The sequence below is a fragment of the Neoarius graeffei genome, chromosome 28, assembly GCF_027579695.1.
Source record: "Neoarius graeffei isolate fNeoGra1 chromosome 28, fNeoGra1.pri, whole genome shotgun sequence".
Classification (NCBI taxonomy): domain Eukaryota; kingdom Metazoa; phylum Chordata; class Actinopteri; order Siluriformes; family Ariidae; genus Neoarius; species Neoarius graeffei.
This window is the reverse complement of record NC_083596.1, coordinates 11,673,363-11,699,140: the sequence shown is the minus strand read 5'-3', so window position 1 is coordinate 11,699,140 and position 25,778 is coordinate 11,673,363. Positions and strand designations below refer to the sequence as shown.

Here is a 25,778-nt window from a genome sequence, read left to right as displayed (position 1 = left end):
GTCGCACGCCCATTCATTTCAATGGGGAAAAAATTAATCCTTTAAAAAAATCTGGGATCCAGTAGGTGATCCGGATCACCGCCAAAATTTAATGGATTGTTGCTTGTGCCCAGTCACACCTCTGGAAAAAATTTCAGAGCAATCCGTTCATTATTTTTTCCGTAATGTTGCTAACAAACAAACAAACAAAAACAAACCAACGCTACCGAAAACATAACCTCCTTGGCGGAGGTAAAAAGAAACCTTAAAATGTATCATTAAATAAGCTTTTACAAACTGTGGATTCAAGAAATACAGCTCCTCAACTACAGTTTATATTTAAACACAACAAAAACCCTCCCCCCTGACCAGAAATATGATTAATAAACCATAATTATTTATAATATGAATATAATATCAGAAATATGGTTATCACATAATGTGTGGTACTGGCATGACTTGAAACTCAAACCAACCCAACAATAGTAGTGGAAAACAGGACAGAAATGACCAAGGAAGAACATTTATAACATGACTCTGTTTTCACCCAAGTCACGAGTCAGAATCATTGCAGCCTCGCCCTCATGACATGCAGTGAAAATGAGGTCAAGTTGTGGTTTATGCACACTTATGGCACAATGTAGGGGAGAGCCGAGAGGCTTGGGACGAGTTTTCAGCTTTTGTAGAGTGTGTGAAATTTTTTGCACGTAGTGTCACATTCATATTACATCAGAGAGTATCTCTGCCCTTGACTGTTTGGTTATTTGAACCAATTTGTGTGTGTGTGTGTGTGTGTGTGTGTGTGTGTGTGTATATATATATATATATATATATATATATATATATATATATATATATATATATATATATATATGAGTGTTTAGTCTACGTCTAGTTCATATCTAGAGTGTTTATACTGTTTATATTGTCTGAGTGTTTGGTCTGTGTGTAGTTCTTATCTAGTGTTTACACTTTATATTGTCTGAGTGTTTAGTCTATGTCTTGTTCTTATCTAGTGTTTATACTGTTTATATTGTTTGAGTGTTTAGTCCATGTCTAGATCCTATCTAGAGAGTGTTTATACTGTTTATTTTGTTGTTTGTTTTTTTCAATTATTCTACTTTTATTTATTGCATTGCCTGTTTGCACCATGGGTCAGAGAGGACTGATATTTCATCTGTGCTGTATGTCGAGCATGCATAGCATATTTGACAAAGTTGACTTGACCATTTACTATACCCTCTTCACACAACATTAGTTTCTCGGCTTGTCGCATATACTGACCTTCAGACTTCACTTTCTCTTTCATTATTTTTTGTAGGGAGACATGAGACATTATGTTGGGAGACTTGGGACATAGTGGAGAGACAAAGAACGAAAATACCTAACTTAATCCCTACATGTTTCATTTTTGTTTATCATCAAAACTTGGAACATATGAACTGTATGAACACACAATGCTGGTACAGCGATAGAAAAATGTCAGTTTACCCAAAACCTGACTTGACAAAACAGTTCCATTCTCAAGAAGGAATGAAATAAGATTAATCCTCATGCAGGGACACACCCACATTAACAAAAACTTTAAAAATTTGTAAACCACAAGGAAAAAAAACCCCTATAACATGATGAGCTGTCCCAACTCTCCCCATCTGGCCACTTCGGGAAAAAAAATCCTTCAAATGTTCCCCCCCGCCAAGAATTTAAATTTCATCTCATCTCATTATCTGTAGCCGCTTTATCCTGTCCTACAGGGTCACAGGCAAGCTGGAGCCTATCCCAGCTGACTACGGGCAAAAGGCGGGGTACACCCTGGACAAGTCGCCAGGTCATCACAGGGCTGACACATAGACACAGACAACCATTCACACTCACATTCACACCTACGGTCAATTTAGAGTCACCAGTTAACCTAACCTGCATGTCTTTGGACTGTGGGGGAAACCGGAGCACCCGGAGGAAACCCACGCTGACACGGGGAGAACATGCAAACTCCACACAGAAAGGCCCTCGCCGGCCACGGGGCTCGAACCCGGACCTTCTCGCTGTGAGGCGACAGCGCTAACCACTACACCACCGTGCCGCCCAGAATTTAAATTTAATGAATATTATATATGGTAACTCTCGGCTACATACTTTAATTCCTAACAAATCCCCAGTTCACCAGCGTACATTACACCATAGAACGGAGGTGGAGGCAAAGTAGAAAATACAAGTTTTAGTTGATAAAACTATTGAACTACACAAACCTTACTTCAGTATCCAGCTTCATGGCTCTAAAGGAAGTAGATTACGTGAAGGGGCAACATCTAACTTCTGAGGTCATCTAAAACCTGATTGGTTGAAATGAATTTATGGGAATACAAACTGCCCCAAGTCTCCCCCATCCCCAGTCTCCCTGCTTTCCTCTACAATGTATGTGGTACAATATAGAGCCTTGTTGTTTTTTTTTAAGTCTCTCTCTTATTATCAGAAAGAAAGAAAAAACGCAACTTGTTACCAAGAAACTGGAAAATGCCAAGTCCTCTGACCTAAAGATTTTGTAATGGTTTTCCACCATGGGAAAGACTCGACACTGGAGACTCCTTCCATAAATGTTAAATAAATGAAAACTGGCCACATCAATGATCATTTTCTTTTCCTTTTTAACTAACATATCTTTGTTCTGGTTTTTTTTAAATTAGTATTAGCCTTAGATTATGCAGAATGTCCACCATACAAATTTTACTCTACAAATGATAATGCATTAGAACAAGCGCAATTACATAAACCTGTGATTTTAAACCTTTTCTTTAGTAGTTTAGCAAAAGTGCTTTCTATTACAGTGTAAAACTAATCATGAAAATAAAATGACTGATAAAATGATGGAAGCTTTAAAAAGTTTGACTACCAGAGTGAGTGCAGACTGCGTTGCAGGTAGGATGGGTCTGCAGAACTTCCTCTGAGAGCCAACAGCAGCAGGAAATGGAGGAGACGAGTACAGAGCAGATACCAGGTTGATTCGGCCGATCCACGAGTTCATTTGCTCTGTAGATCTAGAACATGAGAAAATGTGATGTCTAACAAAACTGTAGTGGTGGTGATGTAGATAAGATTCTCACTAGTATTTGAGCCAACATGCTTACTGCGCTTCAAACAGGAAGACCCTCCAATCTGCGGTCTGCAGGCGGAATACGTGAGGCCGTTTGGTGTAGTCCTCTGCTCTTTCTGCCAGAGCATGATGGACACTGAGCACCTCCTCAGAACTTTGCCAGTCCTTCCGGTATTCATCCTAAAAGATAGAAACAGATACACTCATTAGAACGGTCTGTATATTTTAAACAATGATATTTTAAAGCAGCGGCACGGTGGTATAGTAGTTAGCACTGTCCCCTCACAGCAAGAAGGTTCTGGGTTCGAGCCCAGTGGCCAACGGGGGCCTTTCTGTGTGGAGTTTGCATGTTCTCCTCCGAGTGCTCCAGTTTCCCCCACAATCCAAAGACATGCAGGTTTAGGTTAATTGGTGGCTCTAAATTGACTGTAGGTGTGAATGGTTATCTCCATGTATCAGCCCTGCGATGATCTGGCAACTTGTCCAGGGTGTACCCCACCTCTCACCCATAGACTCCAGCTTGACTGCGACCCTGCACAGGATAAGCAGCTACAGATAATGGATGGATGGATTTTTAAAGTGAAATACAGCAAGTCTTCTCCCCACCATTTGTCTTTTGACAAGCTAGAAAGCTAGCTGTGATGAGTGGTTTATATTTATTTTTTCCCCTCCTCAAAAGATGGAACTGTATAATCAATCTATAAACTGTTACAGACTTAAATGAATGTATTTGTATGTTGATTGATCTAAATCAAATACTTGTATATACTATATAACTCTGTATAATACAGTATGCGGCACGGTGGTGTAGTGGTTAGCGCTGTCGCCTCACAGCAAGAAGGTCCGGGTTCGAGCCTCGTGGCCGACGAGGGCCTTTCTGTGTGGAGTTTGCATGTTCTCCCCGTGTCCGCGTGGGTTTGCTCCGGTTTCCCCCACAGTCCAAAGACATGCAGGTTAGGTTAACTGGTGACTCTAAATTGACTGTAGGTGTGAATGGTTGTCTGTGTCTATGTGTCAGCCCTGTGATGACCTGGCGACTTGTCTAGGGTGTACCCCGCCTTTCACCCGTAGTCAGCTGGGATAGGCTCCAGCTTGCCTGTGACCCTGTAGAGCAGGATAAAGCGGCTACAGATAATGAGATGATACAGTATAAGGTAAGAGATGCTACTTTGTTTACTGATCATGCTGTGAACAGACATGTTGATTTGATGTCATTTGCTGAACTCAGGTTTGAGGAGACCATTCCAAATTCCCAATTAGGAATTCCAAGTCAAGGGGATGTTTTCTTATATTATTATTAAAAGCACATTACATAAAATAATGCTCAATGCTCTTACAATATAAGAAAAATATTTAACAGATATTCCATAAAATCGAGTCGTACATGAACTGATAGCCGATGAAGCGCATAGCGCCGAGTTGGCTATAAGCCATGTACAATGAGATTGAGTGGAATAACTGTTTTATTGTATCCACATTCACTGGATTTTGAGAAACCGAGCATTTTTATTCTTATTGTAAATTCGATAAATATAAACTTTATATAAAACGTCCGACAAAATAATTTCCGCTTAGAATGTAAACAAACCGGTGAAATGACGGTAGCAATTTGTGAAAAATGCTATAATAATTCTTGAAAAAAAAAAAAAATGTTTTTCCATTAAATACTTCCATTCAAAATGACATTTTGTTGCGTTTTTTTTGGGATTCCTGGGGGTTTTGTTTTCGAGTAGAGTTTTTATTTAATTCTCGGCTGCTTCAGCAACACGCTCCGCCATTTTGTTTTTCTCTACTCATGGTATATGAGCTGATATCCTAGTAGTAGAGTAGCCATTCAGAGTGCGTGATTGGTCAAATCCAGTGAATGTGGATATAATAATTAAGAATTATCACAGGTTAAGAGCCTGGCGTCATGATGTCAGGCTCATAACATGGCAAATTGAATAGTGATAGTAATATAAAATAAGATCAATTAAAAAAAATTATCACAAAGAAAAGCAATTTATGCATCAAAAAGGAATGTCTTAAGTTTTCCTTTTAAAAAAAAAAAAAAAGTGTCAATGGATGGACTGTTTCTTATAGATAGTGGTAAATCATTCCACAACATAGGCGCACATATGGAAAATGTGTGAGAACCATAGGTCTTAGTGCTAAACTTGGGTCTTGATAGGCGCAGGTTATCGTTAATATTAGGTCGTAGAACTCTGTTTGGCTTAAGTAAAGTGAGCAAATTCGCCACCGTTTTTTACTAGTTGGAGGTTGGAAATTACGAGTTACAAACACAATCTTTAGTTGAAAACAGCATAAGTGCCGACTACATACAGTACTAGTCAAAAGTTTGGGCACACCTACTCATTCCTAGTACCTACTGCCATCTGGCGAGGCATGCCACAATACAGATGTGAGTAGGAGGGAGTCAAACTTTGGCAATTACCAAAGGACGAGCCCCCCCAATAACTCTAGCTACGTAATAGGTTAGAGGCTGAGGGCTTAGAAATGGAGATCGGCACCATCCAGTGCGCCAAGTGCCTGGTTAGTAGCTGGAACAGGAGACTGCCTGGGAAGATCATGTACTGGCACAGGAGGGATTTTGACTCATTCATAGGTTTTTCTGTATTTAGAGTCTTACAGAGATCGCTACTTCAGTAACTGTAAAGAAACTCTGACACAGCACCCCATTCAGTGCCTGTAATCAATTATGACATGGGGCTATTTTTTGATGTTTCACCCGTAGAATTACATTGTATAGCTATTTTGTGGTCACCGGTTATAGCGTTCTAACGCCATACTGGACTGATTACAATAATTTTTGTCCTGAGTAAGTATTTGGACCCAAAGACATGGGAAAATAGGGTCCAGTTTTTATCCCCCACTGGCCGAAAGGCCCAAAGGGGGATTATGTTGTGGCGATGTCCGTCCGTCCATCCACCCAGCCATCTGTCCTGGGAAGGGTACTCACCTTCTGAAATCAACTCCTCTCACAATTTTTGGAGGAATTTCACAAAATTTGGCAGGATTCTTCGTTATATGTCGATAATAGGTATATTGCAATTTCATTCAATTCAGTCGCATCTTACCAGAGTTCTGGTATAGTTGCCAGCGGGATACTGTGTTCTCAGAGCACTCTTGTTAAAAATAAATAAATAAATCCCAGACTTTTCCTGTAATTAGCTTGGGCACATCACATTTCTTATGATCAACCACAGATCTTGATTTCATAGTGTATTTGTCCATAGAGTTTGCCCAGCTGTTACAACAACCTCCGCAATTAATTATTTGTGAAAGCCAGCCAAATGACGTCTCTCCATGGAGTATATTCGATCCTGCATTATGGCTTGTCATGATGTAGTGTTCTCAACAGTACATATTTTTACCTTTGGTATGCATATTTCACCTGGAAGAGTAATTGCTGTTTACTTTTAAAAACACTGTAAAGGTATATACAGTAATTAGACCATAGGACCACCATTGGTGCAATCATACACAACGGATCCAGAAAACTGGGTAACAACCTGAACCCAAAACTCTGAAATCTATCCAATACGTTCACCAAGGCCAAGAAAAGAGAATGAGATGGTGTTCTCAGGATGATGTTCGCACAGCATTGGTAAGGTGGGGGAGAAACAAGAGAACCCAGAGGAAACCCACATAAAACACAAGATCAAATCATTTTTAATGCTTGCTTTTATATAGTAAGGCTCCATGGAGGTTCGTCGAACATGTTGTGAGAACTACTGGCTTAAAATATATGACTTTATAAATTCACATTTCCACAAAAAAACCCCTTACCTTCTGTAAATAGAGCACCATTCCCTTAAGCACTGCATAAAAGGTCTTCCAACTCCTCTTTCCCCATGGAGCTGCCACACAGAGGAAATTTTTTATTTTTTTTTTTAAAGTCACATGAAACATTAAAACCACAAGTCAACTTCAAGCTAAAAGGAAACACGATCACTTACTCCGCTTGCCATCTATGTCTGCATGCGCTTTTCGCTTCAGGAAACCTTTCTGGAACACGGTGGCCTTTTTGTCATGAGCAAGATCCTGGAAGGGGTTACTTTTCGAGCGAAGAGATGCATCCAGATCCACGTCCTGCTCCAAGGTTATAGAGGTCAGCAATTCCTTCTCTTCTCTAGATGAAAATACAAAGGAAAATAGAGGATTAGAAGGCAGAGGAAATATAACTCAAGGCAAGAAATGAATAAAACAGTAATCAAAGATGGACTCACACTGCCCACTCAAGCTGGTGATTCTTGATTGAGTTATAAAGAGTCTGGAAGATATTATTGAAGAATTAATCAGTGGAGAAAAATATACTTTTTTTTCTGAAGATTTGTGGAATAAAAATTAAAAAGTTGCTCTGGCATGCATTAAAAAAAAAAATTAGCATTGCAAATTAACGACACACAGAACAGATCCAAGAGCACTTAAAAGTTCACAAAAAGTATTTTGACAGATGAGTGCAGAAGTTTTTGCCCCAAGCAAACATCATTTGTAAAATGTCCTAAGGGTATACAAACTTTTGCACTCAATTCCATGTCCACTAGGGGTTTAAAATGATTTGCAGTACTCCTCTCACCTTCAGCAGGTCTTTACTGAAATTTTCTCCTTCATTCATCCCATCCAGGTTCGACACAAAGACAGCCAGGGACATGGCCTTCCCAACATTCTGATTAGAAGGAGGACATTTTATTGACTTGCACCGAATTAGGAACTGGTGTGTACACAACAGAAGCAGCAATATTTTAAGCCCATAATCTAATTCTGGATCCTTGCTATTAAGTGGAAATGGAACGTACCTGTCCATGCAGGTCTGTGTTGAGCAACATGACAGCACATGTGAGTGTGAGCACGGCTCCAGCTGAGGAGAATGTCTCAGGGTTGCACTGCTGGTAACGTCTGGAGAAATGATCGAGCACTCGCTCTCGCTCCTGAGTCTCACCGATCAGAACCACTTCCTTCAGAAAACACCTAGAAAATTAATAAAAACAGATAAGGATACTACACTGAAACTCTCTTTTTTTTTAATTAACTAAATACTATATTCCTGGAATTCCTGGATCATCTCACCGAAGAGCTTCGTCCAAGCTTTGGTCAGTGAAGTCAAAGAACTTAAGGTACTCCTCCCCAACAGCACGACTGAACTCATTGCTAATATTAAAAAAAAAAAAGCATATAGTTTTTTCAATTATATGTATAGTCAAATGTAGAAGTTTATATACCTTAAGGACAAAATAAATAGCGTATTAACAGTGTACTAAGATTAATTAATTTTCATCTCCTTATCTGAATAAGATATAAATATTCTCTAATAACACGCATATCCATTTTCCTTCATAACCGCCTCTAACAGTTTTCTTATGCTATGAATAGCTTTTGCATCTTTTTGATTATAATATCTGCCCCCTTTAGCCACCATCAACACATCCTACCTGATTTTTTCGGTTTAATTTTGCCATATGCCAGGCTTTTTTTTTTTTTTACCCCATTTTCTCCCAATTTATTCATTTGCCAATTTCTACTCAGCTACCAATCAGAGAGGGTGAGGGTTAGAACATGCTTCCTTCAAGATACATAACGCCAGCCATTACTGCTTCTCAGTGTACAGCTGAACACACTTAGAGGAAAGTGCACTCTGCCCTCTTCCTCATACATGAGTTCACAGATACTCGTGATTGGCTAATTTGGCTGTGACTAACAAGGGAGCAAGTAACACCATCCCTCCCACCATCTTGGACTCCTGGAAATGGATGACTGTGGCATCACCAGGATTCGAACATGCAATCTCCTAATAATATCTCCTCACAAACACTTTTCAGTTGCGCCAATCAAGAGTCCCACTACCTTCTTCAGTTTAGGTCTAAAAACCAGGCTTGTAGTACTCAAGTCCAGGACTCGGACAGGAGTCTGACTCGTGCCCTAATTTTAAGGACTCATGACTTGACTTGAGCACTGATGACTCGGACTCGTGCATTAACTGCATTCGGGTTTGTAAACTGGAGATAAGCGAGGACTCTGATTTTTTTTCTTTATTTTTTACAAGATGCCATAATAATTTGGCATATTTATATCTACATTAATTTTTATTCTAATTTCATCCAAAAGAATGCACATTCACCTGTTCATACATCATGTTCAGGAACAAACTGACATTAATGGCACTAAAATGCCTGAGAGACGCCCCTAGGATTGTCCGCTTTGCTTATACAGACTTCTCGTGCAGTGGGGGGGAGGAAAAAAATAGACTGCTATGTGTTCCATATGTAGAAGAACTATCGAGGAGATGATAGGGACAAGCTTAAACTTCAATTGTCATTTGGCAAGACTCCACTCAGAGAAGGAAGTGACACGCTATGTTCATTGCCCTGTTGATAGTGACGCTTGCTTGCTGAGCGATGAACTCGCTAGTGTTAACCCTCTCATGTTATTTACCCTGTTGATAGTGGGCAGGACTTGCTGAGCGATGAACAAGCTTTTTATCTGTAGCCTATTAAATAAAATGGGGCAGTTGAGCAGTAACATTAGTCCAACACCATAGTAGAGACGGTTTCACATAAAGACAGCAACAGCCATCGTCAAATGGTGCGATTGGAGTCTTGTTCTCGGACTCGACTCGGATCAATAGTGGATTTGACGTGAAATTTTTTTTAATGACTTGGACTTGAACACTGGGGACTCGAGGTTTAGTGACTCGACTACAACACTCCTAGAAACTGAGAGGGTCATGGCAAAACATCTTTACATTTTTGGGTATAGTTATACCAAGTATGTTTATACTTTTCTTCCCCCCCCCCCATTCATAAACTACAGGGGATGCAAACTTGTTTAATAATAACAACAACAACAACAACAACAACTCACTCTTTGTCCAGATGTCGGACCACATCTGTACGCTGAACATTGTCAAGCCTGTAAAGTCTCTCTGCAAGTTTACAAGCTTCCTCTCTGTCCACGACTTCTACATTTCCATTCTTACAGGGAACCGTAGGTTCTACAGATTCCTCTTCTTGTTTCTCTGCAACATGCACATGCTCAGATGATATGGCTTCAGCTTGCCTTATACTGTCTTGGTCATGTTGTTGCTCAGAGTTGGTGTGGTTTTCCTGCTCGGTTTGCTGGAACTTGTCTAGTTGATTGGTTTCTTTACCGTCCTTCGATTCTGAGAGTTGTGATGTTTCTGTTTCAGCAGACCTTTCTGACTGGTCCAAGAGTTCTGTTTCACTGGGACTTTCTGTTTGACTTGCTTCTACATCAACTGTATATTCTGTCTGACTTGCCTGGTCTGAAGGTTCGGTTTCATTAGAATCTGATTGCTTTGACCCTTCTGAAGGTTCTTCGTCAAGTGAAAGTTCTTGTTTTGAATCTTCCGAGTTTACCAACTTGTCTGAACATTCTGACTGTTGTATTAATTGTTCTTTGTGTCCATGAAGTTCCACTTCCACTGTACTTTTGATCTGCTCTTCACAAGTTGGTTCCTCTTGCTTGACTTCCAGTCCAGATTCTTGCATCTCCACAAATGTTTCTGCATTTTCTAACTCCAGTGTTGCATCATTAGCAATTATAGTCAACTCCACATTTTCAGAGTCTTCAGTCTCTACTGCCTCTACAGAATCGCAGACCAAATCAGATGGTACTTCTGGTTGTGGTGGATCTGACTCTTGGATTAGACCAGGTTCCTCACTTTGTTTTGAATCCAGTTCTAGGACTGGGTCATTTGTTTCTGACTGTGGCATTGTACTGCAGTCCTCCTCACAAGGTGTCGTTGTGATTATATTGATACCCTCTTTTGCTTCTCCCACATCTCCAAGTCCTTGCTCTGGTTCAGTCAAAAGCACAATGTTCCCTGGTTTTACGGAATCCTCCTCAAGCTCTTCTACACCCTCGGGAACTGGCTGGATCTCAGGGTTCTCTATGCAGAGAGGGCTTCCTATGTCATCACTGTTTTTCTCATCATCCTCTAATCCACGATCATCATTCGCTTCTGACATCTGTGAGGTCTCTGAAAAGAGGTTAGAGTACAGGAATTTAAGAGAACTGATATGCACAGACATTGAGTTATTCACGAATTTTGACAGTCTTATCAGTCCTATGTAGTGTTGTAGTACTTGAGACAGGTCTCAAGACCACTTTTTGAAGTTCTTGGTCTTGTCTCGGACTCGACAGCATATTTACTCAATCTTGTCTTGGTCTCAGACATGGAGGACTCTGGATTTTATTTCAAGACCGGTCAAGACCACAACTGAAGGGATTTCGATAAATTGCCTATGCAGTGTCGGATTTATTTGCTAACGTCGTTACTGTGATTGGATGTAAAATTTCCTGCTTCAAACGTGACTCATTGCTAATTTGAAAATTTTCTTCCTGTTAACGGCTGTCACCCCTCTCCACCCCCTTCACACCCACTAGTCTGGTCCTGGTCTTGATTCAACTCGGTCTTGCCCTGCCTTGGTCTTGGTCTTGACTTGATCTCAACCCCTCAAAGTCTTGGTCTTGTCTCAGTCTCCATACACTTTGGGCTTGGTCATGACTACAACACTAGTCCTATATGACAAAATGTCTTGCAGCAAGGTAATGATTCTTTGACATAAAATAATAGGTCATTTGGACTCAGAAAACAAATTTGACTCAAACTTTTGACAAAAGCTATAAGCTTTTTAATGACGTCAAAATTTCAAGAGCAACAGGTTACGCACTTACAAATGGCATAGCATTTGCATAATGTTTTGTACTGCTGGTTAGCTAAACCATGTAGCTAACCATGCATTTTATTAAATTGTTAAAACCATATATTTTATTAAATTGTTCATTTCATTCTTCATTTATCCAGTTATCATATCTCCCAATATCTAAATGAGGGGGTTTAAAGAAAAGGCAGCAGCTATATTTTTATCTCGGAGTTAAATGTTCATACTTCTTAGTAATAATGTTAGAACATGTTGAAATATTGCAGGCTAACTAGCATACCTGGTTAAATTCTTAAATTCACTGTGTATTTATTCCTATTTTTTTTTTTTTATTTCTTCCAAATGCCTAAATTGGGAGTTTAAAGAAAAGGTAGCAATTAAATTCCTGACTGGAAGGATTTAAAAATATTTAAAATTCTGCTAGCTAGCTAGCTAACATTGTGCAAGCTGCTAGTTTATAATTTACTTCAAAATTCTTTAGAAAAACCAAGCATTCTCCATGTGTCTGTTCAAAATAAGCATCTTTTAAACCTTATATAAATATAAAAATATAACCTTAAACGTCAAGCATTTTTAAAAATATGTATACAAACCCTGTATAGATATAAACTCAGAGGCACTAAAGACAGAACCGCTGTTAAAAGGTTAAATGTATGTGTAATATTGTGATGAATCTCCCTCCCTGCCCTTCAACAGAAAGTTAAATGGAAATTTATAGTGGGTGCATTTATGCCTCCAGGTAGACATAAATAAAACAGGATGTGATGTTGCAAGTCACATAGCAAGAGTGTAAAAATAAAAGGCCAGCATTCACCACTGATGGACACTTTACTCGGAATTGCTACGGAAAATGTATATAATGTCATCAGTATATTTAACAAATTGACAGTGATGTATGAGGTATTTAATAAATAAAGATGCACGTTTACCTGTAAATGGTGTCTGGTCATCTTCGTTTGATGGCGTCTCACAAACATTCACGTCTGTGTGTGCATCATCCAACTGTGAGGATAAAAAACATGGAGAAATGCATAGTGCTTAAATTCTACGAGTGATGGATGATCATTAGGTTTTCTACTATAATATAATTTCTATACGTTCAAATACAATATACAATGATCATACATACAACAGAGACTACATCATTGGCAAATGTATACTCAAGTTATTTACAATGAGCAATTTACAGTTGAGTGCAAAAGTTTGTACACCCACCAGATGAGACGGAAACAATCTATAGCCATAACTGCGTGGTTCAATAGTATGTCAAAATGTGTACAGTACATAAAAATCATTCCAAAGTTCGCATCTCCTTTTTAAAAATGAGATGCAAATATTCTCTTAACACTGTATTTGCTCACCCTTTGCTTTTATAACTTTTTTTTTTTTTAATCCTCTGAACAGCCTTTGGATCCTCACATTTGTAATATTCAAGATTTTGCCCATTCTTCTGGACATATCTGTTATACCTTTGCCTTCACTAAATCAGGTCTGAGAAGCAAGAGATCAATGGAAAAATGTCTTTCCAACATAATGTTCTCTTGAGTTTCTCATATTTTGGATTGGGTTTTTTTCTCCTTTGCAGGACATGCCCATTATTTTTGGCGAGAAAAAAAAATGGATGCTTGTTAGAAAAATGCCAAACCCATGGGAATTGAAAACTTCTGTACTCAACCGTAGGCAGTAAGTATACATGGAAACAATTTCACCTTTCATCAAACCGCCTCACCCGCACTCATATAGAGAGGTACTGTTCTACTTGCCAAACCACACAACCCTTCCTGTTTAACTAGCACCAGAGATGGTATGGAGTCAAGACAGGCCTTGCTTTAAATATGAATGGGGCAAGAGTGTTAATGCTCAAAATGGCATCTTTACTTCAGGAGTCCTTAAATAGCAAAAAAGCCAATTGCCTTCTTAGTAAAATACAGAGAAAATAAGGCTTGCTGTCTTAACTACATGGTCGTATCTGTGAAAACAATCCATAACAGTCTTTTTAAAAGCAGCACTCTGGCTGATATATGACTAACATATCTTTCACTTCATCTTAAAACTAAATCAAGATGAATATTTCTGAATTGTACTAAAATCAGTAACAGCCAAACTATCTGATTTTGGATGGAGATAGTGACACACATGGGTTCACGTTAGCCATATAGTGCACTACACAGAGCGTAAAAGATTAGATTAGAATAGATAAAACTTTATTGATCCCATTAGGGAGTAGGAAGCCATTTGGTATCAAGCCTCCTTTCTTTGCTCTGGCAATCAATTAGCATAGAAACAGCCATAAATTAAGTTAGTGTCATTAGAAGTGTGTGTGCACATTAACCTGAGAGAAAAAAAAAAAAAAGTTTGTTATGCCACCATGAAACGAGAGTTATTTACTACAACATTTCTCAGATTTGAACAGTGATTTTGAATCCAAGTTTAAAATGTCTTTTTGTTAATGTGTTACAGATTTATGGGTTGCTCCCTAATAAAGTAAACAGGGACCTGATCGTGTATGACTGGAAATAACTGTCCGGGAGCATTTCCAAGATGGCCGCCAAGAATTTTGCTTATACATACCTGGCAAGAGTCGACTTCTATACTTATAGCTGGCCCTTGCTGCACGTCATCATCTGTTTGTCCAGGCTCTTCATCCGGTGCCAGATCAATAATTTCCTCCTGGTTTAACAAAGGCATTTCTATGGATGGAGGATCAACCACCCAGTCCATACTCAATCCATAACTCGAGTCAACTTCACTTGATACTGCGTCTTGGGATGGAGCATCTGCAGGAGTTTGTGGCATATCCCACTGTACTGTAGCACAGTTGAAATGCATGCTGGGAACCCTAACAGGGTACACTGTAATGGAAACCCCATGTTCAAAGGGTTCAGGACCGTCTGTCGCCAATGGTTCATGAGTTCTGTCTCTGTGGTTTTCTTCTTGGCACTGGTTATTCTCCTGCTCCACCTTCTCTATGTACAGCTTGGCTTCCAAATATGGCTCATCTGCTGGAAAGTCAACCACTTCTGGATAGGCAGGCTGTGCAGAAAGAATGAGGTCGCTCTCCATGGCTTCTCAGGCAACTGCTTCTATGTGATGACCATAAGTCATGTGTCCATCTGTAGGCTGCACAAACATTTAGTTGTGGTTGCTGGTAAATCAGACACTAAAAATCTCTTAAATATAAAGTATCCATAATTATTCTATCCACATTCCCTGGATATGAGCAATCACACACACTGATTAATTACTCTAACTACTAGGCTATCAGCTCATATACCGCGAGTAGAGAAAAACAAAATGGCGGAGCGTGTTGCTGAACCAACCAAGGATGAAATATAACTGTACTCGAAAACAAAACCCCAAAAATTATCAAGTATTTAAAAGAAAGAGAAATAGCTAAAAGGATATAGTACCCCTCCCAAATATCTCCTGTTCCACACTCCAGCCCAGTCGGTTGTGGTAATACACCTTAAAGTTGGCTTGCCAACTGACAAAAACCTGAAAGAAGAAGAAGACAGCCCCCAAATATACAAAAAAAAGCAACAAAATATGGAATAAAAGTATTTGATGGTAAAGACGTATTTTTTTTTTTTTTTCAAGAATTATCATCGCATTTTTCACAAATTGCGCCTGTCATTTCGCCGGTTTGTTTACATTCTAAGCAGAAATGATTTTATTGGACATTTTGTATAAAGTTTTTAAATTTATCAAATTTGCAAAAAATAAAAAATGCTCCATTTCCCAAAATCCAGTTAGTCAATGTGGACAGAATAAATCAGTTATTCCACTCAATCTCGTCGTACATGGCTTATACCCAACTCGGCGCTATGTGCCTCGTCGGCTATCAGCTCATGCACGACTTGATTTCGTGGAATAACTTAATTATTACTCCTGAGATAAATTAATACAAGAACTATAGCAGTCCCTCATTTTGAGCAGACCCTCTTTTAGACCTCATTTTTCAAATCTCTTTGCAAAGTAGCCTTTAAATGCTTTCATAGGACAAATTGAACTACAAATTCCCAATTCCAAATACAAACATAATTCTGTAACTATGGTTTTCGTGCAACTGAGTTACAGTTAGCCACGCCCACAAAACTCCATTAAGAAGCAAAGCTCAGAGAGAGATGAAAACAACAAAATGATGACTAAACTTTGAAAGTGCAGTGTACGCTAAAGCTCCAGCCACTGTAGTGAGTCAGCTACCACAGAGATACTTTAACGCACATACGTGTGTGTATATTATATATATATATATATATATATATATATATATATATATATATATATATATATGCGCACACACACACACACACACGTGTGTGTATTTTATATATATATATATATATATATACACACACACACACACACACGTGTGTATATTATATATATATATATATACACACACACACACACGTATACATGATACACACACACACACACACGTGTGTATATTTTTTTAATACACACGCGCATATTTTTATTTTATATATACACACACACACACACACACGTGTGTATATTATATATATACACACACACGTGTGTGTGTGTGTATATATATATATATATATATATATATATATATATATATATATATACACACACACACACACACACGTATGTGTGTATATATATAATATATATATATATATATATATATATATATATATATATATATATATACACACACACACACGCGGATATTTTTATTTTATACACACACACACACACACACACACACACGTGCGCATTTTATATATATATATATATATATATATATATATATATATATATATATATATATATATATATATACACATACATACATACACACACACACACACACACACACATACACACAGCATTTTATATATATATATATATATATATATATATATATATATATATAATTATCTCTAGCCGCTTTATCCTGTTCTACAGGGTCGCAGGCAAGCTGGAGCCTATCCCAGCTGACTACGGGCGAAAGGCGGGGGACACCCTGGACAAGTCGCCAGGTCATCACAGGGCTGACACATAGACACAGACAACCATTCACACTCACATTCACACCTACGGTCAATTTAGAGTCACCAGTTAAGCTAACCTGCATGTCTTTGGACTGTGGGGGAAACCGGAGCACCCGGAGGAAACCCACGCGGACACGGGGAGAACATGCAAACTCCGCACAGAAAGGCCCTCGCCGGCCATGGGGCTCAAACCTGGACCTTCTTGCTGTGAGGCGACAGCGCTAACCACTACACCACCGTGCCGCCATATATATATATATATATATATATATATACACACACACACACACACACGTATATATTATATATACACACACACAGTGTGTGTGTGTAAAAACACATTACAATTTCAAGCTCATTACTCGAGGTATTTGTTAGTGTGTTCTTATACACATACATACACACTATATTTTATTATATACACACAAATGCACGAGATTTCGTATGATATAAACAGGTTTTCTGAATTAACTGGATTTTAACAAATATTACATTTCTTATGTAAATGCTCCTTTGAACAATTTATGAATAAATCCATTTGTATCCAGAACCACTGCATGGACCTAATCTGTAAAACATTGGTATGACACTTTAAAAGTGCAAAACCAAACCTAACCCATGTGATTTGAATACCAAAATACTAACAACAATGAAGTGAAACTACAGGAATGTAGAAAAACGTGCCAGGCCAACATAAGCACGTCTCTTAGCCGGCATGCATCTCAGAATGTCGCGTCCTAGTATCATTGAATACTGAAGTACATATGACTTGACCGTACACATGGCTTAAAACATAAAGCCAAAGTAAATACAATGACAATTACAACAACAAATAATATCAAAAATCCATATCATCAAAATATGTAGATTAAAACTGATGTAAAATTCTGATTAGAATGAAATTGAATGACGTAGGAGTTGAAAAGGACATCCTGTATTTGTCTGTGATGCTAATAATGATCAATCCTCTCTATTAGTCTAGTCATGAAATCCAAGTCAGTCAAGATATTAATGGAAAGGATATTTTAAGTCAACTTATGACCATTTGTCTCCTCAATATGACAGACATCTCATATTCAACACATTTCACACACACCTAATGATTACTATTCACCACATGCTATAACTCTGTATACTGTTACAGGACCGTAATTGGAAAAAAAAAATTTGGCTTGGACTCACCTTTTAATAACTTATAATTAACTTCAGTTAATGGCCATAACGCAGCACCGGTTTTTTTCCTACTCCTCTCTGAGATGTGCACAGCGGATGTGCATTGCAATGACTTTCTGTGCAGGCGTCACAGAAGCATAGTTCCACTTCCTGGCTGCAAATAGAACAACCAGAGTAAAAGAACGAGAGAAAGAAAAAAATGGGGTGGCAGATGAAGGTTAAGATACTGTTGGATTGAGGATGTGTGTATGAGTAGATTCTCAGAATCTAGATTTCTCTCTACTGAAAATAAAAAAAAAAAAATCACTTTTAAGCACTATTATTGGCTAGTTAATAATAAAAATGATTTATGGCACTCCCATAAACAGATTCTGCAACAAGTCTTCATGTTCAACTCACCATATCTAACCCACATCCGGGTCCATCCCCACTTTATTTCCTGCTGGTGCTCACCTCAACTCTTCCTGTACAATACACAGGAGTTACAATGATCAGCCAATGTCTCAGCCAGACAAACAAGTTGATGTGTCAGTTTTTAGACCAGTCTGTATTCTCGTCTTGACATATTATAATGCTCGCTCTGCGATTTCAATACACGTCCTGTCTGGGGCCAGTGTAATAGCAGGCATTAGTGGTGTGGCATGTGCATCAGCAGAACAGTGGAGTCAAGCTTAAGCCTATGGATATCTCACATGACGTAATCTCATGTCTAGGAACCGAGACATGATAAGAATAAGGATTACTTTTTGTTCATTTTACAGGTTTATTTTTAAAATGGTATTTTGAAGCAGTAATAAATCGTTGCTTCATGGGGAACTGAGAATAAGGAAAAGGCTAAATGCTTGTAACATTTATGTTGCGCAAAACAAATGCAGTTGCTGTACCACATGGTTTACTTTACGATGACGCTGCAATACTTGCATCAAGAACAAGAAAACAGAATGACACATTAGTGTCCTGACCTCATGCTGAAAAACAGTATCAGTGTGGATACTGTCCTGAAACTTTGGATCAGTATTAAAACTAATTTAACATAGTCAATGATCCAATCTAGTCACCAGTGATGGTTGATCTAACATCAGTAGTTCAGTGATTAGACTAATATCCATCCGTCCATCCATTATCTGTAGCCGCTTATCCTGTCCTACAGGGTCGCGGGTAAGCTGGAGCCTATCCCAGCTGACTATGGGCAAGAGGCGGAGTACACCCTGGACAAATCGCCAGGTTATCACAGGGCTGACACAGAGACAGACAACCATTCACACCTACAGTCAATTTAGAGCCACCAATTAGCCTAACCTGTACGGTATGTCTTTGGACTGTGGAGGAAACCCACACAGACACGGGGAGGACATGCAAACTCCACACAGAAAGGCCCTCATCAGCCGCTGGGCTGAAGCCCAGGACCTTCTTGCTGTGAGGCAACAGTGCTAACCATGACACCACTGTGCTGTGATTAGACTAATAGGACTGAGTAATATCACAAGGTCAGTGACTAAATAACAGTGAAGCATGAAGTCAGTAAGGTTCTACTGGGTTGAAAACTATCACTAATAAGCTGCATGGATCTAGTCTGGGCTAGAAAAAAAAAAAAAAAAAATCAGCCCCAGCCTTGCTTCTTTATATTATTCTGTGTATTTTCTTATGAACATCAGTTCTACAAGTTTGTTAACAACAAATAATCAATCAATGTGGATGCTGAAGATGAAACCCGATAGTGATGTTTATGTTTTTCAAACAGGGTGGCTTAGCCTTTATTCTAACACATTTATACCTGCTGCTACTGACGTATTTTACGCCGTCAATGTCATTGATGAGGACATGACCGATCTTACACACAAAAAAAGGACACTTGGATTGTCTAAACGTCTGCTAAATAAGCTGGCATTTATGTTTCGCATTACTACACAACAGAAGTTTGCAGAGAAATGGCTAATTTATTGGGAGGATGTCAAGATCAGTTTGGCACAGGTACCTGGTGCAATCCTGAGCTCAGGTTACTGTGGAGTTCTTGAGACGCCAGTTTCCTCTCATGTTTCAACAACATGAGTAGACGTACGGTGTACATTAGCTGTAAATGTGTGCGAGCGTGTATGGTGCCCTGTGACGGACACTGGGATAGACTTTGGATTCACCAAGACCCTATTTTATTTTAAATGAACAATGAGCATTTCTTTCTTTTTCCTTTCTTTATAAGTTATTGGCTCAGTGTTTGTGTTCGCGCAAGTACGCACAGAGTTGTGTGTAAATAAGTATAGTTTATTTAGCTGCAATGTATATTTGTATAGTTCTCTTGTTCTAACAAAAAAAAAAATTAATGACATGGGTGGCTGTTGACACAAAAGGTTATACTATTTCAACAACCACACACACACCTTACATCAATAATTGTAGTCACAATTGTTTGCATGTTCTCCCAGTGTCTGCATGGGTTTCCCCCACAGTCCAAAAGATATGCAGGTTAGGCTAATTGGTGGCTCTAAATTGACCATAGGTGTGAATGTGAGTGTGAATGGTTGTTTGTCTCCATGTGTCAACCCTGCGATGATCTGGCAACTTGTCCAGGATGTATCCCGCCTCTTGCCCATAGTCAGCTGGGATAAGCTCCGGCTTGCTTGCAACCCTGTACAGGATAAGCAGCTACAGATGATGGATATATTTGTATAGTTCTCTTATTCTAACAAAAATAATATGACATGGGTGGCTGTTGACACAAAAGTTTATACTAGTTCAACAACCACACACACACACCTCACATCAATAACTGTAGTAATTAATTATTGTTTGCAACGTTCTCCTAGTGTCTGTGTGAGTTTCCTCCAGGTGCTCCGGTTTCTCCCACAGTCCGAAGACATGCAGGTTAGGCTAACTGGAGGCTCTAAATGGTCCATAGGTATGAATGTGAATGGTTGAAAGGAGAAAATCTCCATAATAATCCAGTAGAAGGCAATAGGAAACCAGTACCCTACAGTACAGTACCCTTGACACTTTGATGGCTGAAGCCATCAGAGCGGCCACATCACTATAGTGACATGCCAAAATGGCTGGATGGATTGTTTCCAAGGGTGGCACGGTGGTGTAGTGGTTAGTACTGTTGCCTCACAGCAAGAAGGTCCTGGATTCGAGCCCCAGGGCCGGCGAGGGCCTTTCTGTGTGGAGTTTGCATGTTCTCCCTGTGTCCACGTGGGTTTCCTCCGGGTGCTCCGGTTTCCCCCACAGTCCAAAGACATGCAGGTTAGGTTAACTGGTGACTCTAAATTGACCGTAGGTGTGAGTGTGAATGGTTGTCTGTGTCTACGTGTCAGCCCTGTGATGACCTGGCGACTTGTCCAGGGTGTACCCCGCCTTTCGCCCATAGTCAGCTGGGATAGGCTCCAGCTTGCCTGCGACCCTGTAGAAGGATAAAGCGGCTAGAGATAATGAGATGAGATATTTATTGTTTGCAACGTTCTCCTAGTGTCTGTGTGAGTTTCCTCCAGGTGCTCCGGTTTCTCCCACAGTCCGAAGACATGCAGGTTAGGATAACTGGAGGCTCTAAATGGTCCATAGGTATGAATGTGAATGGTTGAAAGGAGAAAATCTCCATAATAATCCAGTAGAAGGCAATAGGAAACCAGTACCCTACAGTACAGTACCCTCGACACTTTGATGGCTGAAGCCATCAGAGCGGCCACATCACTATAGTGACATGCCAAAATGGCTGGATGGATTGTTTCCAAGGGCGGCACGGTGGTTTAGTGGTTAGTACTGTTGCCTCACAGCAAGAAGGTCCTGGGTTCGAGCCCAGCGGCCGATGAGGGCCTTTCTGTGTGGAGTTTGCATGTTCTCCCCGTGTCTGTGTGGGTTTTCTCTGGGTGCTCCGGTTTCCCCCACAGTCCAAAGGCATACAGGTTAGGCTAATTAGTGGCTCTAAATTGACCGTAGGTGTGAATGGCTGTCTGGTGTGTTAGCCCTGCGATGACCTGGCGACTTGTCCAGGGTGTACCCCGCCTCTCACCCATAGTCAGCTGAGATAGGCTCCAGCTTGCCTGCGACCCTGTAGGACAGGATAAGTGGCTACAGATAATAGACAGATGGATTGTTTGCAAATTCTTATATATACTAAATTTTCTTCTCATAATATATACTGTGTGAATAAACTTGAAATTGACCCTAACCAGAATAAAACACTCACTGAAACTAAGTGAATGAATGTCAAGATCAGAAGAAGGAGTATTAACCCAAACTTAGTGTCCTGATATTGATGTTGTATTGAACATTGTGGGAACGGTGTTTCTTGAATTGACAATCCCAAAGTGCAGTCATCACTGAGAAATAGGTTGACAATGATTTTTATCGCAGAGTACATTAGATTGCAATTAGAAGAGTTTCCACTCACGTCAGTCAACACATCAGCATAAACTCCATAAAAAAGCAGAACCAGAAAGTCACAGCAGATGTCAAGAAGGTCTGAACAGTCCATGTGCCACTGATCCTTGTTTTGAATGCTTCTCAGTCATAGTGCAACACTCATCAGGTCACTACAATGTATCCTGACACGCCTCTCAGATGTCAAACACACTCACTGTTCTGTCCATCCATGATCAAAGCCTTCATCTTCATCACAAGGGCGCTTCTGACAACCGCCCAAGAGTTTTGATAAGAAAAAAGTGATAGCTGCATAAGATAAACTGAAAACATCCAACGAATCAAAGAAAACACCTGGCTGCACATTACCGTATTAAACCACGTATTAGTGCCTGAACTCCATCCCAAACAAGTATCAGAACAAGACCACTGGATGGCTCTTCGATTCATTACGGTTGTATACAGGTTGGGACACGCCCACATTGGCGCGCCTATTAAAGTCGCAAAACAACCTGAAGCCACGCCCACTCTGAATTTCACTAATGGTTGCCACTAGAGGGAGGCACGTGACTGATTCACTGGTTATGGCTGTGTTGTTTTGGTTTCTTGTTTGTTTTGCAATGTAGGTAACACAATTACCTTAACCTTATGGTTAATCTCATCTCATCTCATCTCATTATCTCTAGCCGCTTTATCCTGTTCTACAGGGTCTCAGGCAAGCTGGAGCCTATCCCAGCTGACTACGAGCGAAAGGCGGGGTACACCCTGGACAAGTCGCCAGATCATCACAGGGCTGACACATAGACACAGACAACCATTCACACTCACATTCACACCTATGGTCAATTTAGAGTCACCAGTTAACCTAACCTGCATGTCTTTGGACTGTGGGGGAAACCGGAGCACCCAGAGGAAACCCACGCGGACACGGGGAGAACATGCAAACTCCGCACAGAAAGGCCCTCGCCGGCCACGGGGCTCGAACCCGGACCTTCTTGCTGTGAGGCGACAGCGCTAACCACTACACCACCGTGGCGCCCTTATGGTTAATCTTTGGAAAGCAAATTAAACAACCACACATCATATTTAATTGGGGGAAATATAGACCTGGGGCGGCACGGTGGTGTAGTGGTTAGTGCTGTCGCCTCACAGCAAGAAGGTCTGGGTTCGAGCCCCGTGGCCGGCGAGGGTCTTTCTGTGCGGAGTTTGCATGTTCTCCCAGTGTCCGCGTGGGTTTCCTCCGGGTGCTCCGGTTTCCCCCACAGTCCAAAGACATGCAGGTTAGGTTAACTGGTGACTCTAAATTGACCGTAGGTGTGAGTGTGAATGGTTGTCTGTGTCTATGTGTCAGCCCTGTGATGACCTGGCGACTTGTCCAGGGTGTACCCTGCCTTTTGCCTGTAGTCAGCTGGGATAGGCTCCAGCTTGCCTGCGACCCTGTAGAACAGGATAAAGCGGCTAGAGATAATGAGATGAGATGAAATATAGACCTATCAAAATGAAATGATCCTACCTTCAAGTGCTCCTCTGATTTTCCTGTTTTCCACATGCAAGTGTTTAAGTGCATAAACAACTGTTACACGTGTAAGCTAAGTTTAGTTGGTGACTCAATTTGTCATCTGATACTTAAGGCAAATATTTACCATCGCATTTATTACAGCAATTTCATATATATAAAAGAAGAAGAAACCTTTATTCATCACAAGCACATTTCAAACCCAGTGAAATTCATCCTCTCCATTTAACCCATCTGAAGCAGTGAACACACACTCAGAGCAGTGGGCAGCCCAGAGCACTGGTACCTTGCTCAAAGGCACCTCAGCCCAAGGCCACCCCACATCAACCCAACTGCATGTCTTTGGACCATGGGGGAAACCAGAGCACCCGGAAGAAACCCACGCAGACACAGGGAGAACACGCAAACTCCACACAGAAAGGCCCTCGCCAGCCACTGGGTTCGAACCCGCAACCTTCTTGCTGTGAGGCAACTGTGCTAACCACTACACCACTGTGCACCCCCCCCAAAAAAAAATATAGTCCTGTGCAAAAGTCTTAGGTGCCCTGTTTTGTTTTGTTTTTTTTCCATACAAACTTTGTTATAGATTTCTATTTTATGATTTCTACCTTCTCAAATAAGTACAAAAACATTTTAGAGTCCAAACATTCATTTTCCAGCTCAAAATTAAATGTTACAGAAAAAAAAATGTATCTGAACAGCATATTCCATAAGAGCGCACTTTTCAGATTGAAAAAGAAAACATAATGAAGGCTACTGGGTTTTGGTGCAAAATGAAGAAGCGAGTGTGACAGTCAAAGTGTCCAGAAGAACTGGGGCTGGTTCTGTAAGATGCTCAGTAAAACCTACAGCTCACTTCCTTATCAAACTGCACTCATTGTACCTGAGACTACTTTTTTTTTTTAAAGCAAAGGGTCGTCTTACACCAAATATTGCCTGGATTGGCCAGACTTCAGATGTTTCCATCGCTGGCCACAATGCGCCTCCATTCCATATGAGATGACGCCCTTCTCATCCATGTTGTCCCGAGATTGTTGTTCAGCTCGTCTTCCCATTGTTTTGGAGGTCGCCCATGTGGTCTTTTCCAATTCCTTGGATACCACTCGACAATTGTGGGAGTTCATCGGTTGTCTTTAAGTCTGACGACATGGCCTGCCCAGTTGAGCTTCCGTCTCCGGTATTCTGTGATCACGTCGTTCACTCCACTTCTCTCTCGTATCACCTCGTTTCTGATGTGCTCCCTCAGTGAGATTCCTAGCATCCACCTTTCCATGGCCCTTTGGGTCGTACTCAGTCTTTGCTCCTCTTTGCGTGTGGTGGCCCAAGTCTCGCTTCCATATAGCATCGCGGGTAAGACTGTACTGTTAAACAGTTTCGCACGTGTGAGCTTGGAAATTCTTGCTGTCAGCACTTCTTTGATGGAGGTGAACTCCTTCCATCCTGCTCAGATCCTTCGGGAGATTTCTGTACCCTGATCGCATTTCATGTTTACTGTATGTCCCAAGTATGTATACTCTTCCACCTCTTCTATTTCATCGCTTCCCACAATCACTCTTCCATGTACTACATTGACAGATCGCATGTACTTGGTTTTGGTGTGGTTCATCTTGAGGCCAATGGCTGTACTATGTTTGTCCAGGTCGTTCAGCATATGCTGAAGTTGACCTGTGGTGGCCCCTCCTAGAACTGCCACCTTATTGTGGTGGAGGGGTTTGTGTGCTTGAATGATCCTAGGAGCTATGTTGTCGGGGGCATTATGCCCCTGTTAGGGTTTCCCAAGGCAGACAGGTCCTAGATGACAGGCCAGACCAAGAGCAGTTCACCAAAAACCCCTATGGAGAAAAAATCCAGGACCGTGACGTCGCCCGGTATGACGCAGCCGGGGCCCCACCCTGGAGCCAGGCCCGGGGTTGGGGCTCGTATGCGAGCGCTTGGTGGCTGGGCCTTTGCCCATGGGGCCC

General features: G+C 40.5%; 1 protein-coding gene across 3 annotated transcripts in view; it reads right to left on the bottom strand.

Moving 5' to 3' along the window:
- LOC132875350 (PH and SEC7 domain-containing protein 4) overlaps positions 1-22,655 on the bottom strand; it is a 30,036-nt gene extending 7,381 nt beyond the window's left edge. Inside the window, exons 1-14 of one of the 3 annotated variants that reach the window (XM_060912112.1) lie at positions 22,333-22,655; positions 18,354-18,418; positions 17,964-18,108; positions 14,326-14,874; positions 12,684-12,756; positions 9,932-11,069; positions 8,141-8,221; positions 7,870-8,041; positions 7,650-7,739; positions 7,300-7,343; positions 7,030-7,202; positions 6,860-6,930; positions 3,105-3,250; positions 2,870-3,014 (exon numbers count right to left, since the gene is read on the bottom strand). In XM_060912112.1, coding sequence (XP_060768095.1) covers positions 2,870-3,014; positions 3,105-3,250; positions 6,860-6,930; positions 7,030-7,202; positions 7,300-7,343; positions 7,650-7,739; positions 7,870-8,041; positions 8,141-8,221; positions 9,932-11,069; positions 12,684-12,756; positions 14,326-14,817 — 2,625 coding nt within the window. In that variant the 5' untranslated portion in view covers positions 14,818-14,874; positions 17,964-18,108; positions 18,354-18,418; positions 22,333-22,655. The remainder of the gene's footprint in view (positions 1-2,869; positions 3,015-3,104; positions 3,251-6,859; positions 6,931-7,029; positions 7,203-7,299; positions 7,344-7,649; positions 7,740-7,869; positions 8,042-8,140; positions 8,222-9,931; positions 11,070-12,683; positions 12,757-14,325; positions 14,875-17,963; positions 18,109-18,353; positions 18,419-22,332) is intronic. The other 2 variants (XM_060912113.1, XM_060912114.1) reach the window with 2 other exon arrangements.
- Positions 22,656-25,778: the final 3,123 nt, after the last annotated feature.